Source organism: Acanthochromis polyacanthus, chromosome 17, assembly GCF_021347895.1.
Source record: "Acanthochromis polyacanthus isolate Apoly-LR-REF ecotype Palm Island chromosome 17, KAUST_Apoly_ChrSc, whole genome shotgun sequence".
Lineage (NCBI taxonomy): Eukaryota > Metazoa > Chordata > Actinopteri > Pomacentridae > Acanthochromis > Acanthochromis polyacanthus.
In genome coordinates, this window is record NC_067129.1 from 29209425 (window position 1) to 29225631 (window position 16207).

Below are 16207 nucleotides of genomic sequence, written 5' to 3' on the forward strand. Positions count from 1 at the left end.
TGCCAAAAGACAAATTACTCATTTGACAAGTTATATTGTTTGGCAAGTGGCTGCATAATTAGCACCAACCTTATGTTAATATGTACAGAAAGAGGGTTTTTATCCCCTCACTATACGCTGCTCTGAAAACATTAACCTGTCTTATTATGAAAAATATCTAAAATCATTTAACTGCATGATTTCATTCCATCTAATCAAGTCTCCTTTAGGGGTGCAGGTTTTCTTAACAGCTAACGTTAATAACTGATAAACCACTGAAATGAATTAAAGACCTTTTTTTTAGCCATTTACTTACTTTTCTCCACAAAATCTCCAACATTAGACAGTTTAATTATGAATGAAGTAACATAAAACCACCTCCTTGTTTCTGTAGTGTCAAATGCAGCAAATGAACTCCAGTCAGAAATCTGAATAAATATTAAAAGCCTAGTGGTGGAAGGAGGCACTACAGCTAATCCATAATGCGTTTTCTGACACGTACGTCCCTCATCTTCATCCTGACTACTTACTTAATAATATGGATTTGAATAATAATATTCCCAAGATTCCTCGCCAACACCAAACCTCCTTAAACAGAGAGGTCTCAACTTACGTCAGAATTCCGTTCCTAAAGCGCAACGCAACGTAATTTTCGCCATAAGTCAGAAGTCACATATGTACAGAAGTGCCTATGCCCTTTATCAAGTGTTTTTCCATTTAATTTCACTTCCATGGAGACGGCTTTCCTTTTCTTCGAAGCATCAGAATAGTCTGACTTACACTTGGGAGCCATAGTGAAGGGCAAAACGTTTCCAAAAAAACAACATAAATGAAAGAAAGTGAATGCAACACAATCCAATATGGCGTACAACCAGCGAATGTAAACAAAGCCGTCTTCCTCTTATGGCGCCGTGTGAAGACGTATTCCATCGCTCCACTCGCCAACTAGCTCTCGCATGAAATTTGTTTTAACGCCGTACATCGGAATGATGGAACAAGACTTTCTGAATAAATGTATGGGACATAGTGACGTAACCAGGTTGAGGACATCGTAAACCGAGAACCTACTGTAAGTATTTTCGTCACAAGATACACCCCCTGTCAAAAGTTTTGAGACGGGTTCTAATTTATTTGAATGAGAAAGTGTCTGAAAACTTTTGACAGGGGGCGTACGTTAGGACTCATTTGACAATTTGGATTTGAACATTAACATTCCCATAATTCATGATGCAAACACGTAACCGCCTTGTTTCTAAAGTATTAAATGCAGCAAACAAACTGCAATCTTTCATCTCAATAAACAGCAAGAAGCTCCACCTGGTGGAACATTTGGGTACTACAGCTGATCTACAATGCATTTTCCGACATGCATGGCCCTCGACTCCATCCTTGTTTGTGAAAATATCGGAGTCAGTTTAGTGAAATATTGCGTTATAAGACATACAAACCACTGTTAAACCACAACCAATGCACGGTCTCTCCAAAAAATGCTTCTAATTTATCAAGCAAAATTTCGGGCCAAGAGAAAAAGAAAAACGTAAGGACACGTTACTACTGATTTAACAGCTTCGATTTACATTAATACTCTCATGGTTCCTTCTGGGCAGCAAACGAACTGCAAAAGTATCACAGCTGATCTGATACATTCTCTGACATGCTCAATCTTCACTTCTATCCTTGTTGGTTAAAATATTTTAAAGGTTAAATCATTACCACCACTTAGTCTACTGATCATTAGCACCTCTGTTCTCCAAACAGCTGCAGCTCAATTACAGCAAACATAAGTTCTTCAAAAGGCTCTGAACAGAAAAAAAAAAAATGGATGAATAAAGCATCAGAGGTTTGTTTATTCTCCCCAAAAGGACAGATGTCAGACTTTCAATGTTTTTTTAAAGGCCGGTGGGAGTCCTGGAGGACACAGGGGTCAGCAGATAACTGATTTGCATTGTGACTGTGGGGCAGGAATACATCATAAGCAGACAGCTGAGGAATTGCAAATCAGGCGAGGTGCTGCAGGGATTTATTCAGAAAACCAGTTTGTTGTGCAGTAATTTGTACCGCTAAGCTCTGGTTTCCAAACTCAAAGATGTTGGGATTTCTGCCTTTTTTTTTCCCTGGGATGTTCTCCATACACGTCCTTGTTTACTTTGAGTCCTGCTCATTAATAGGAGCAGACTGTCGCCGGCTGACCTTCTGCCGGCTCCAACTGCAGGCCGTGGAAGCGTGTGCGCGTCACGGCGTGTTCTGTTGGCGTGTCGGAGGCGAAACCCACAAGGTCCCGTGGTGATGAATGAGCGGTAATTCAGCCTACAGTGTGTGCGGTTCGTAAACGTCGCCTCCGGTGTACAGGAGCCAGTAGGATTCTCATTCCTCTGCGACGGGTCCATGAATCCCGGCCAACTTTCTCCTCAAGAGAACACTTTATCTTCTGGACCGTTATCACGTCCAGTTAGCGGCAGGAAAACCCACCAGAGAGAGTCTAACCTGTGAATATACTGAAAATAAATATGTGGAGATGCAAAGACATGAGGTTTGGTCTCGTCTTGGAGCCCAACTCTAAACCCAAACCGAAACTGAACCCTAAAGCTAGTTTGAGAAATGTTTAAATTTAGTTTTGAAACCTGGTATTTTGAAGATTGGCTGCATCATTCTGACTGCTACAAATAAACTAATCTGAGACTAAAACACCATATTTAGAGTTTGTGCTGCTCAGAACAGTTTTTTGGAGGATGACTACACTCAACGGCTTGATCAGTTCACACAAAGAAACCTCACTAGGCAGAAGTCAACGCATTCTCTAGTCATTTCTGCCCATTTGATTGATCAAAACATTCAGATAATGATGCTGCCACCACCGTGCTTCACATCCTGATGTGTGCCAACCATAGGGTCTAACCGATGGCTAAAATGCTCCAGTTTAGTTTTATTAGATCACGGAACTATTTTCCTCGAGTAAATGAAACACAAATGAGCAAAACTGCTTGAAAATATCAGCTTCTTTTTAAAAATCTAAATTTTCTAATTTTTTTCTGAAGGCGCCAAAAATTCCTCTTTGTGGGAAGAATTTCTGATTCAATAAATCTTATTTCCGTACATTCGAGGCCTGTGTATGATCAGTAATATTTGCAAATTGCACCCTGACATATGTGATATTACAACAGTTGCACAACTTACAAAAGAATTTTCTGAAAGAAAGAGAATAGTTCTATTTTCATGTGTGGATGAAACAAATAAAAGTTCAATCATGTCGTCGTCTCAACTGATATTTATTTCAAAATCTGCACCTCCCGTGGCTAATGTTAATTCCGTAACGATCCTTTAAGTCAAGCAGCAGAAGCTAAATGACGATCTGCAAACACTTCTGTTCCATTTCTGGCTGAACTGAATATGGAAGAGTCTTCGTACATGCCGTGTTTACAAGTCAGTGCTTTCAGAGACAGAAATTAAGACGTTCCCTTTCTACAACTGCTGCAAAACGTGAGTCACCTTTGCAAAATGAACTTTCGGAGCCGCAGCTCGGAGCTGAGTGGAAACACAAACACTGCAGGATCCAGAGATCTGCATCTCCAAATCCTCCTCCAGTAGGTGTACGTTCTCCACAACGTGCCCAGAAAATGAGACATTTACATTTGCAACCATCGCAGTGTAAAAACCTCGTTGGGTATACAGTCATGCTGGTGATGATGCCAGTTGCCAAGGCAACGCAACAAATATGCCAGCACACAGGATTCCCAAAAGCACAGCAGTCAGAAATACCTGAGCTTTGAACAGAGAAATATGTGTCTGTGTAAAAAGAGCTCAAAGAAATCGCATCTGAGCGCCCGGCACAGTCTGACACGAGCAAAAGAAGCAAAAATGAGACTTTAGGGTGAAAACTACTCAGTCTGCAGGTTCATATGAAGACAAAAAACCAGAAGTTCTTCACCGGAACGTGTAGTCTGGAACACAAACTGTCAAATATGGCAACCACGTCATGATGAAAGAGAGAAGAAAACAGGCCAAAGGTTGGATTCTGTGACTAAGACGAACAGCAGAAACAGCATGAGGCTTCATATTTGTGCTTTTTGGGGAATTTTAAATAATAATAGCAACAGTAATAAATGTATTTATATAGCATTTGTGAGAACAGCGTTCATGAGGTGCTTTGACAGTCGAAACATGCAAACAGTCAATCAGGGAAGACCTTAGGAGATATAAATAGTAAAAAAAGATGAATAATTAGCTCGATTAGCACACATGTCAAACAAAGGAGATGAGCGATTTAAAAATTAAAGAAGTTAAAAATTAAAATAAAAGAGAGAATTAAAGAAGTAAAGATGACATCACTAGGGCTGGACCCAAATATTCATTCGCTACGGCGGTATCCGGATATTAATTTTGGAATCCGAATATTCGCCCTGCCCGGTCAGATGTTACCGGGCGGAAAGAATATGTGGCGTTACTGTCTTCCCTCCGCCCACATCGGCAAATGTCGGCTCATCTCGTCCTGTGATCACATAAACATACACACATATATCTATGTGATCACGCCCTCCACCCTCCAGATGAAAATATTCAGAGCTCGTCTCTTCCCTGTGCCTTCGGCCCATTTCGGCTCATCCCGCCGTGTTCTTTGGCTCATCTCGGCTCCTCCATTCGCATTTGTAAACACCACCCGAATGACCAGGTGGCTGCCGACCTGGGAGACCAGACGAACGGATCCGAACATTCAGGCCATCTCCGCCACAAAAGTTCATAACTCTATATAACACACAGATGAAGACTGCTGTATTGCGTTTTATTTTGTTTCTTTTCTCCTTTTAAGTTTAGTGTTGGATAAAAAAATCCAACAAAAACACACAAACTTTGCTGGACATTAGACTACTTTTACTAATTTGACTCCACATGTCTATAAGGTGCGTCGGCGGTTTAATTATGTTTTTTGACAAATATCATCACACTCAGCATTAGAAGTCGTATTGTAGATCATAATTTGAAGAAGATTCTCCATGAAACCCAGTTAAACCAGCTGTTATATATTTCACTGGTGGCAGTAAATACTGACAGGATTTGAGGAAAAAGTCACAAGTCATTCCCATCATGGCATAAAATCCGTCTATTCATTTAAACGAGTTCGAAGCAGTAAGATGAAGGCCTGCTGGGTGGATAATGGTGTTACAGGTGACTGCTGCTGAATGAAAAGTGGGTCAGACATTGTTATATTTGTGTCCAACGCATCCAGTCTGGCCTCATTTATGTCGGTCGATGAAGTCTGGAAGTCGAGCAGCTGTCGTCTGTCTTTAACTCGCAATGCTTGATTTGGATTTTATCAGAGAAAACGTGTAAAAACCAAGAGATGCTACTGATTTTCTCCATAATACATCCCTCAGGTGTTTAATTCATCTGTTATTCAGATTCATGACAACAGTGGAAAAAACTTCATTTCATTCAGATTTACTGATGATTGGATGTTTTACTGTTAATGAGGCCGACTATGCCTTCACCCAAGTCAGCTGGGATAGACTCCAGCACCCCCCGCGACCGTAGTGAGGATAAAGCGGTGTATAGAGAATGGATGGATGGATGGATAGTTTAAAACTTTAATCTATAGTTGTTGAAAAACGAAAACGAAAACCATTTACTTTAAAGTTCTACATAATATCATCACCTTCTGTCCAGTCAGCCAGAAACTTTCTTCATCATGAGTTTGTGGTTTGTTGCATAACTGGGAAAGGACTTATCCCAGTAATCGAACATAAAGTTCCAACAATCAGTTCTGTTCACTCCAAACTGAAACAAATACACAAAAAAAACAACATCTCAAACTGACCAAGCCAGATAAGGGCAGATGATCAACATCTGGACGCTGCAATTTTACCTCATTGATCCTACAAAAAGTGCTCAACTTCTGTCGGGTTAAACAGGATATCCTACGTGTACTTTCTTTTTAAAGTCCAGACACTAATTCTGAGAAGGACTGAGGTCTGGAAACGGCTTCCAGAACGTTCAACATGTTCTTAAACCATTTCATGCTTCACATCATGATGCTGCCTCCACCATGATTCACATCATGATGCTGCCTCCACCGTGCTTCACATCATGATGGCGCCACCACCGTGCTTCACATCATGATGGCGCCACCACCGTGCTTCACATCATGATGGCGCCACCACCGTGCTTCACATCATGATGCTGCCACCACCGTCCTTCACATCATGATGCCGCCTCCACCGTGCTTCACATCATGATGCCGCCTCCACCGTGCTTCACATCATGATGCCGCCTCCACCGAGCTTCACATCATGATGCCGCCTCCACCGAGCTTCACATCATGATGCCGCCTCCACCGTGCTTCACATCATGATGCCGCCTCCACCGTGCTTCACATCATGATGCCGCCACCACCGTGCTTCACATCATGATGCCGCCTCCACCGTGCTTCACATCATGATGCCGCCTCCACCGTGCTTCACATCATGATGCTGCCTCCACCATGTTTCACAGTGGAGATGGTGTCTGTGATGGTGTTCAGTGTTTGTTGTCCAATGAACATAGTGTCTACTTTAATGGACATAAAGCTCCATCCTGCTCTCCTCAGACCAAAGAACCTTCTTCAGGTGACTTCAGAGTCTCCACATGTCTTCTGGTGAACTCTAGTCCAGATTTAATTGGAGCTTTTTCCATCAGAGTCTTTCTCTATGTCTCCATAAAGCTTTGACTGGTGAAGAACAGACAACAGTTGTTGGATGAACAGTCTCTTCAGAGGAGTCATAGGTGTCTTGGTGGCCTCCCTTAGTATAATAACTCACTGGTCTCTTAGTTCTTAAGGACATCCTGCTCTAGTCAGATTTAACTGGACTCCATTAGCTCTTCAGTGACTTTTAGTTTCTGATCACTTCATGTATGACACCATTTGTTCAACAGTTCCGGTCAGTTGACGTCTGCTGATGGTGGACTCTCTGGTTCTTCGTGGTGGAACATTTCTACAAAGTGTTGAGACAACAGTAGAAACTACAAACCCGCCCGGCCTGTTCAGATAACCTGAAAGCTCTGACAGCTTAACATAAATGCCTTTGTCGGGCCGTCCGGTGAGTCAGACGGTTAGCTGGGCGGCTCAGCAGGCGGCAGGTCAGACAGCGAAGCCTCTTTTTAATTCCACCTGCTGCTCTCATCTTCTCTAACCTCCACTTAACCCGAGCTGCTGGAGCAGGCAGGAGGAGGCCGAGCCGCCGCCATCGCTCCGACCGCCGCTCCTTAATAAGAGGCAGGAAATGTGCAAATTACCTTTCTGTCACTGTCACGGTGGGGAAGCTCTGCTGGTGTTTGCTGCAGCAGCTTCAGACAGTCACTCAGGGACTTTATGCAGAGAACTCCACCGCCCTGGACCAACACCGGCTGCCTGAGCCGGGTGGAGCTCCAGGATGTTTGGTGAAAAGTCATTATCTGTCATCTTTTGTTTAAACTTGTTGGACTAGTTAGGACTTTGCGGTTGCTTTAAATGCTGACGTGTTACTGAGGAAAGCATCAGCGGGTTTCTTATCAGACTGCTCTGGAGGCTGTTATCACGGCTCTGCTAATATGTAACAGGCTGACGTCCTTTAGTCCGCCATTTATCAGAATCTGTGACATCTTTGAACTGATCGTCTGTTCAGCGACGTTCCATCAACAAACTAAACCAAACCTTAACGTAAAGTTTGGATATTTTGCCTCAATTACTACAAGATTCTGTCAAAAACAAACACTGCCTTTATAAAATAAATCACCAAAATTCCCACCCTTTTTCAGAGCTACAAACTTGGATTTAAAACTTTCCAATCCAGGTGATAAATGATCTGTTGTTAAACTCTGAATATTTCATCTAAATCACTTAATTCTGCATGTCTCATTTAAAAACTGGCCAAAGATATACCGTTTGCACAAACAACATTCAGTTAAAAACAAAAACAGTGAAGCCACCAGTGACTTTAACAAAGTTACACCATTTATCAGAGCACAAAGCTCTAAAAGCAGAAAGAAAACTGGAATTTGCAACCTTCCAGTCCTAATGAGGGCTGCACAGTGGGGTAGTGGTTAGCACTTTTGCCTTGCAGCAAGAAGATCCCCGGTTCAAATCCCGGCCTGGGATCTTTCTGCATGGAGTTTGCATGTTCTCCCTGTGCATGCGTGGGTTTTCTCCGGGTACTCCGGCTTCCTCCCACAGTCCAAAAGTATGCTGAAGTTAATTGGTTACTCTAAATTGTCCGTAAGTGTGAATGTGAGTGTGATTGTGTGTCTGTATATGTAGCCCTGTGACAGACTGGTGACCTGTCCAGGGTGTCCCCTGCCTTCACCCGAGTCAGCTGGGATAGACTCCAGCACCCCCCATGACCCTAGTGAGGATAAAGCGGTGTATAGAGAATGGATGGATGGATGGATGGATGGATAGTCCTAATGACACACATTTCTGTTTGGAAACTCGGCTTCAAGTCTTGATATTTCGTCTAAATCATTTCATTCTACATGCAAACTGGCAAAAAATAAACAATCTGCACCAACAAGTTTCAGGGAAGAAACAAGAAATTCTGCACTTATCATAACGGTGAACCCATTAGTGACTTTAACAACACAAAGCACTCAAACTAAGCCACCTATCGGAGCAAGAAACGGTGAAAAAGAGAAAGAACACTTGAATTTCCAACTTTCCAATCCAGGTGATGCACATTTCTGTCATTTAATTTCACCAAATCTCAGATTAAAATGTTTCTATTTCATCAAAATCACTTCATTCTTCATTTTGATCTAACAAAAGTTGGTAAAAACCCAAAAACTCTGCAATCCTCACAAGAGCAAAAATCTTTAAAACGGGAAAGAAAACTTGAGTTTGCGACTTTCCAATTGAAGTGACGGACATTCCTGTTGGAGAAGTTGGCTTCAAGTTTAATATTTGATCCGAATCACTTTGTTCTACATTTACTCATTTAATTAACTTCCAAAAACAAACTGCTTCCGCTCACAACATTTTGTAAAAAAAATGAAAATGATGCAGTCCTGATTAATTTAACAGTGAAGCCACTAAAACAAAATATCAAAAGTACACCACTTATCAGAGAAGGAAACTATAGAAAGAGACAGAAAACTTGGATTTCCAACTTTCAGATCACATTTCTGTTGGGAAACTGAACCAAAGTCACAATATTCCATTTAAATCACTTCATTCTGTAAGTCTCACTCGCCAAAAATAAACCATCTGCACCAGCAAGATTCGGTTAAAAACTAAAAACTCTGCATTGTTCAGGGTTAGGGTTAGGGTTATGAAGCCATTAATGACTCAGTTGTCACTAGGAGTCACTCGATGAAAAGTCTGAAACTTTTTGGTTGAACTGCAGGACGTGTTCACACAAAGCAGATGGAAAAATGTGAAATATTTAAGTGGAGTCACCGTCTGTCCAGTCCTGGTTTTTCCTGTGGACTCATGGAAAAGTCTTGATACCATTTTTGTAAATAATCAAAAAAAGATCCCTTACTGTGTGACTTGGTGTCAAAAAAGAACACAACTTCTGCAGCTTGGGAGTATTTTGGGTTCCAGGCAAACAAGAAAGGAGAGCCGGTAAATACTGATGAAGCAATTTGTAAATTCTGCAATCAAAAGGTGATCGCGAGAGACGGAAAACCTCTAACCTAAGGACGCATCTCCGAATCAACCACCCACTCACTGCTGCCAGTATTCAATTTCGAAACGTGAAAGCGCAAGCCAGTAACAGTAATAGTCACGGTAATACGGTATACCCCGGTAAAATGTGGAGGACGTTTGACGGTATCAAAATTTGGATACCGCCCAAGCCTACTTTGATTCCAATGATTTTTGACATTTTAACGTCTAAATCCTCGTCTTCTGGCCACGGTTTCCTTTATGTTGAGTTAAAAAATGACAGAGCTGATAAACAAAACCCAGAAACTGTTTAGAGTTCAGACTGGAGCAGATCTGTGCAGAACAAACTGGATTCATCAGCTGACAACAACACGACCAGCGACCAAACGATGGCCTGATGGCAAAGACAACTGTTTACGGAGTTCTCCAAACATCATTCCACTTCCTGTTCTCCACAAAACCAGCAGTTTACTGAAGAAGCTGCAGCTAAAAGCAGCGACACTGAACCCCGGCTGCTTCCACAATCGCTCCAGTCATGCAAACTTTGCTGGATTTGGCCGAAACGCCGCTGACACGAACACAAACGCACACAAACACTCACAAACACACACAACCGCACACAAACACACACAGCGCCCATGAAAGCCTCCATTCAGCAGGTCTTCGCCTCATTTGAATGAGAGAAGCTGCTATTGTCTGCCAAACCGCCTCCGTTTTGGTGGGGGAAGAAAAAAAAAAGAGAGAAAACGATTTAATTTGGACCAAAACAACAAGAAGAAGCAGCTTCATCTTTTCTTTTCAACTTTTCAGACTTCTTGCGGTGACAAACAAAGAAACAAACCAAACGCTTTCCATCCCGCTGCTGCTGCTGTTCAGACGATTTCAAACCAAACCAAAGCAGGAAGATTCCAGATCGATAAAGAAACGTGGAACTAAAACTCTGCCGTCAGATGTTTCAGTTTAGCTGCAGGAAAAACACTCAGACCACAACCTGTTGCTCAGTTTCTGTCCAAACGGTTTGAGCTGCGCCTGCAGGAAGCTTCTCCAATGTTCAGAGAACAAACTGCAGGATTTAAAGGTTCAGGAGTTTGGAAGCAGCAGCAGAAGAAAACCTGCAGCAGGAATCACTCAGAAGAAGCGAAATACTGAAGTTCAACCAGCTTTTTAGCTTCTCAAACAAGAATCTGCAACTGATAGCGATCGATCATCAGCTCAGATATTCAGCATTTTTGTGGTTTTCTGTATCACTTATCAACTATTAAACCATTTTTCTACTATTTTAACAACCGTTAGGACATTTTTAAGCTAAAAAAGTCTAATTTCTCTGTCTGAAGCTTCTTAAATTTGAACGTTTTCCACCTCTGTGACAGAAAACTGAATATTTTAAGGTTTTCATTTCATTTTGGACTTCGCTGATTGATTTTTTGCACAATTTTCAGACAATTTTTAGATGAAACAACCGATCGATTGATCTCTGGTTGCATCTGAAACACAAGAATCTGCAGCTATCACTCTAAATTCAGTCATCTTTGGGTTTTAGGTTGTCAGTTGTAGCGATCGATCGAATATCAGCTCCAACATGCAGCATTTTTATGACTATCTGGATCATTCTCATTGTTTAAATGGATTCCTGATAACAGAAACGCTCTACTGTGGCTCTTGTGAGGCTGCTGTGGTTTTAATGTCTTAAAACTGCAAAAATCAACCAATTAATTGATTATTTATTGATTATTAAACAGTTCTTCAATTATTTCAACAACTGATTTGTCATTTTTAAGCTAAAAAAGTCAAAATTCTGTGTTTGAAGCTCCTTACATCTGATTTTTTTTTAGGGTTTTGTGTTATTTTGGGCTTTTTGCACCATTTTCTAGCATTTTTTAGACCAAACAACCAATCAGGTGATCAGAAATCAGTCGTACCTGCAGCTATGCGAGTGTATAAATGTGGTCAAACTCAATCATCTCTGGTTGCTTCTGAAATGCAACAATCTGCAGCTCATCAGCAGACATTCAAACAGTAAACTGAGATGTTGGATTTGGTGACATAACTTAAATATAAAGAACTCTCTGCAGGATTTTACTGTTATGTCATTAAAAATAAACTTCCTACAGTGATTCCAGCTTCTTACATGTCATTACTTTTGGTTTACTTCCTCTTTTATAACAGCATGCTGAATATTTGGGGATTTTTGGGCCAGTTGATCGACTTTTTGCACCATTTTCTGACACTTTAGAGACCAAACAACTGACTTTTTTTTTTTTTTCAGCTTCTTAAATTCCTCCAAACTAATTATTTTCGGGTTCTTGGATCATACTGGATTTGGCTGATGGACTTTAAAAAAAAAAAAAAAAAACATTTTCTGACACTTTAGAGACCAAACAACTGGAATTCTTTGATTCCAGCTTCTGAAATGTGAATTTTTCCGGTTTATTTCCTCCTTTTTGACAGTGAATTGAATATTTTAGGTTTTTTGAGTCAACTCTGGACTTTGCTGATCGACTTTTTTTCACAATTTGCTAACATTGTCGACAATAAAACAAATTACATTCTTTTATTTCAGCTTCTAAAATTCCTCATTCATGACAGGAAACCATTTCTGGATTTTTAGATCATCCTGGATTTGGCTGATGGACTTTCTTCATCATTTTCTGACATTTCAGAGATTACATCACCAAAACTCTGTGATTTCATCTTCTTAAATCTGAATATTTCCTCTTTAATGGTAACAAAATGAATATTTTTGAATTTATGTGCCGATTGATCGACTTCTTTCACCATTGTCTGACATTTTAGAGACCAAAAACAACTGACAATCTTTGATTTCAGCTTCTTAAATGTGAATACTTCTGCTGGATTTCCTCCTTTATTGCAATAAATTGAATATTTTAGAGTTTTACGTCCACTTTAGAGATCACACAACTGAAATTCTTGGATTTCCGCTTCATAAATGTGAGTATTTTTGGTGTAGGCCATTGCCTCCATTATGGCCGTAAACTGAAGATTTTTAGATTTTTGGGCCACTTTTTTTTTTTTATAATTTTCTGAAATTTTAGAGTCCAAACAACTGAAATTATGTGATTTCAGCTTCTTAGATGTGAATATTTCTGATTTATCTACTCTTTTACGACAGCAATCTCAATATTTTTGAGTTCTTGGATCATCCTGGATTTAGCTAATGGACTTTTTGCACCATTTTCTCACATTTTAGAGACCGTCAGCTGATCTGCACCGTCTGGTTCTGAACATCTTCAGTCTGACCATGAGGCCCTGAACGCAGCACCTCCTGCCAGCCCCTGAACGCAGCACCTCTTGCCAGCCCCTGAACGCAGCACCTCCTGCCAGCCCCTGAACGCAGCACCTCCTGCCAGCCCCTGAACGCAGCACATTTTTGACAACTTCCTGAAGTCCTTGTTATCGGAACTTCAGCTACGTGGCTCCAACCGGAGACGCGCCGTCGGTGCCAAACCGACGGAGCGGCCCGGCGTGCACGCGACAATACGCACGCACACATACAGACACGCGCGCACGCACACGCACTGAGGGAATGTGGCTGAAGGTTGGTGCGTTCAGGCGAGCATACCGAGCACCGAACTCTCCTCCCCGCCGCCTCCGACGCACCGAGCGCGGCGCCGCCACGCAGCCCGGATCCTCTTACCTGCACCGGGGGGATGCCGTCCGGAGCGTCCGCGGCGTCCGGCGAGTTGTCGAAGACCCGGTCCCGGTACAGGGACCACAGACCGACGTTGGGCAGGAAGAGCAGAGCCGCGATGAGCAGCCCGGCCAGCTGCAGCAGCCGCTTCTCCTTCCGCCTCATGGCTCCGGGACCAACACGAGCTCTCAGTCCCACCGACTGGCCGCCGTTTACCGGGAGGAGACAACTTCTGTGCGGCGGAGGGGACGGACACCGGAGCTGTGACGCTCCGCGGCGGCTGCTGCTGCTGCCGCTGGAGGGCGCAGAGGAGGCGGTTCACCGGCGGGAGCCCGAGCTTAAAGGAGCCCGGACGGCGGAGGAAACACCGGAGGAAACACCGGAGGAAACCGGGAGAACCGACGGACCGAACACAGGCTGCTTTCAGGGAAGCCTCGGAAATAACAGAGCTGCAGGAAATCCACCTGTAAGAGCTCACCTGAGAGCAGAGGGGGCGGAGCTACAGGGAGGTTTCCTGCAGAACATAAACAGAACATTTAGGAGTTTAAACAAAGTCTGGAATCATTTAGATTAAAACAGGACAAAATATAGATGATACAGTTTAAATAGTTTAGTTTTTACTGAGCAGCTGCTGTGTTTGGGGTAAAACTGGTTGACTTTTTTCAGCATTTTCTAACATTCTAGAGTTAAAACAACTGAAATTCTGTGATTTTAGCTTCTTAAATGTGAATTTTTCTGGTTCATCTCCTCCTTTATGGCAGTAAACTGGATATTTTTGGGATTTTACATCAACTTGGACTTTACTGGTGGATGTTATTCAGCTTTTTCTGACATTTTAGGGACAACACAACTGAAATTCTATGATTATAATTTCTTAAATGTGAATATTTGTGTATTTCCTCCTTTATGACAGAAAACTGAAGACTTTTGTTTTTTTGGCTCAAGTTTGGACTTTGCTAATTGACATTTGGTATGATTTGGGGTTTTTTACGTTTTAGAGGCCAAACAGCTGAAATTCTTTAAATCCAGTTTTTAAAAATGGGATCATTTCTGGTTTATTTCCTCCTCTATGGCGGTAAACTGAATATTTTAGGATTTTTCGGTCGGTTGATCGACTTTTTTGAACCATTTTAGAAACCGAACAGCTGAAATTCTGTGATTATAAATGTGAATATTTCTGGTTTATTTCCTCCTTTATGACAATAAATTGAACGCTTCTTTTTGCAGATTTTCCATGTTTGCTTTTAGTGAAACAAAACTGTAAATAATATCCACATCAAACATCTCTGGTTTTAAAAATATTACTTTGTGCTTTTTAAACATTCAGCCCTAAAAGCACACACACTGTTACTGTGTTTAAATGAGCAAAAATGAAAGCTATTTTACAACTATTTTATGTTATTTTGAAGAAGATTATAGATAAAGATATTAAATCATTTTTCAAACTGATATTTCACTGATTTTACCATAAACCGAAATGTAGATAATATTAAGTAAAGTCACAGAAAAAAGAAAAAATGTACATATTGAAGAAAAAATTGTTGCTTTTCTTTTTCTTTTCTTTTTTAATAATGTAGCTTATATATATTTTATTGTGTTTTTATGTGAATGTTTTATGATCACTAAAGTTCTGCTACAAACCTGCATTTAAGCTTTAATTATTTTTTTATTGAGCAGATTTTCTATGTTTGTTTTCTATGTTTAAAAAAGTCATAAATCAAAAGTTTTTTATTTTATTTATTTATGTATATTATATATTTTTAGACTGATTTTACCATAAAATAATACAGATAATATTTTGTAAAATCAAAGAAACAACTGCATTAATTTACATCTTGTAAAAAAAGTTGTTCTTTGTGCTTTTGATTTTTAATTTTGTGGGTTTTTTTGTTGTTGTTTTTACAGATTTTTAATGTTTTTTTGTACAAACATTAAATAAAATCTGTAGTTTTATAAATATTAGTTTGTCCTTTTGAAATGTTCAACCCGAGAAGTTCTTACTGTGTTTAAATGAGAAAAAAATAAAGTTATTTTATTTTACAAATATTTGCTGTTATTTGGGAGAAAATTTGTGTTAATTAAATAATTGTTTAGTGATATTTTACAGATTTCATGATATGAAATATAAATAATATGTATTAAAATCACAGAAAAAGTATGAATTTCCTTTTTAAAAACCGTGTAGCTTATCTATTTTTATTTTATTGTTTTTTATAGTGTGTATTTTGTGATCAGTAAAATTCTGCAGCAGATCTGAAATTAAGTTTTTGTGTTTTTGACAAATTTTTCATGTTTTTTATGTCAAGAAAAAAATGTAGCTGACTATCAATGATGTCCACATCATTTTTATTTTTTTCTTCAAATCTATGAATATGAAATCCTTTTAATTATTATTTTTTATTTATTTTATATGCTAAATATTTTTTTCAAATTAATATTTTACTGATTTAACCATTAAAAAAATTACACATAATATGTAGTAAAGTCACATTAAGAAGTATTAATTAACAAATTGTTTAACTTTTATTTTTTAACAGTGGACCTGATATTATTTTTATATTGTGTTTTTTTAGTTAATGTGTGTTTTTTCATTTGCAAACTGCTGAAAAATACAGAGTAACAAATACATTTATTTTACAAATATTTTCTGCTATTCGGAAAAAAATAAGTATCCTAAATATTTTTAAACTGATAATTTAAAGGATATTATTATTAAAAAATACAGAGAAAATATTCATTTAATTAATTTTTTAAACAATGCAGCTCATATTTATTTCTTAATTGTGTTTTTTAACGTGTTTTTTTTTATTTTTAAACTGCAGAAAAATACTGAGCAAAAAATACATTTATTTTACAAATATTTGCTGTTATTTGGAAGAAAATTTATGTACACTAAATATTTTTATACTGATATTTTATACATATTATCATCAAAATACAGATAATATGTAGCAAAATCACAAAAAACAATT

The 16207-nt window shown here is 39.6% G+C and overlaps 1 protein-coding gene across 2 annotated transcripts in view; it reads right to left on the reverse strand.

Moving 5' to 3' along the window:
• The window catches only part of LOC110958231 (polypeptide N-acetylgalactosaminyltransferase 10-like), a 140460-nt gene extending 126804 nt beyond the window's left edge, over positions 1-13656 (reverse strand). For both annotated transcript variants that reach the window (XM_051937988.1, XM_051937987.1), the window contains exon 1: positions 13242-13656. In XM_051937988.1, the coding sequence (XP_051793948.1) occupies positions 13242-13400 (159 nt within the window). In that variant the 5' untranslated portion in view covers positions 13401-13656. The remainder of the gene's footprint in view (positions 1-13241) is intronic.
• Positions 13657-16207: the final 2551 nt, after the last annotated feature.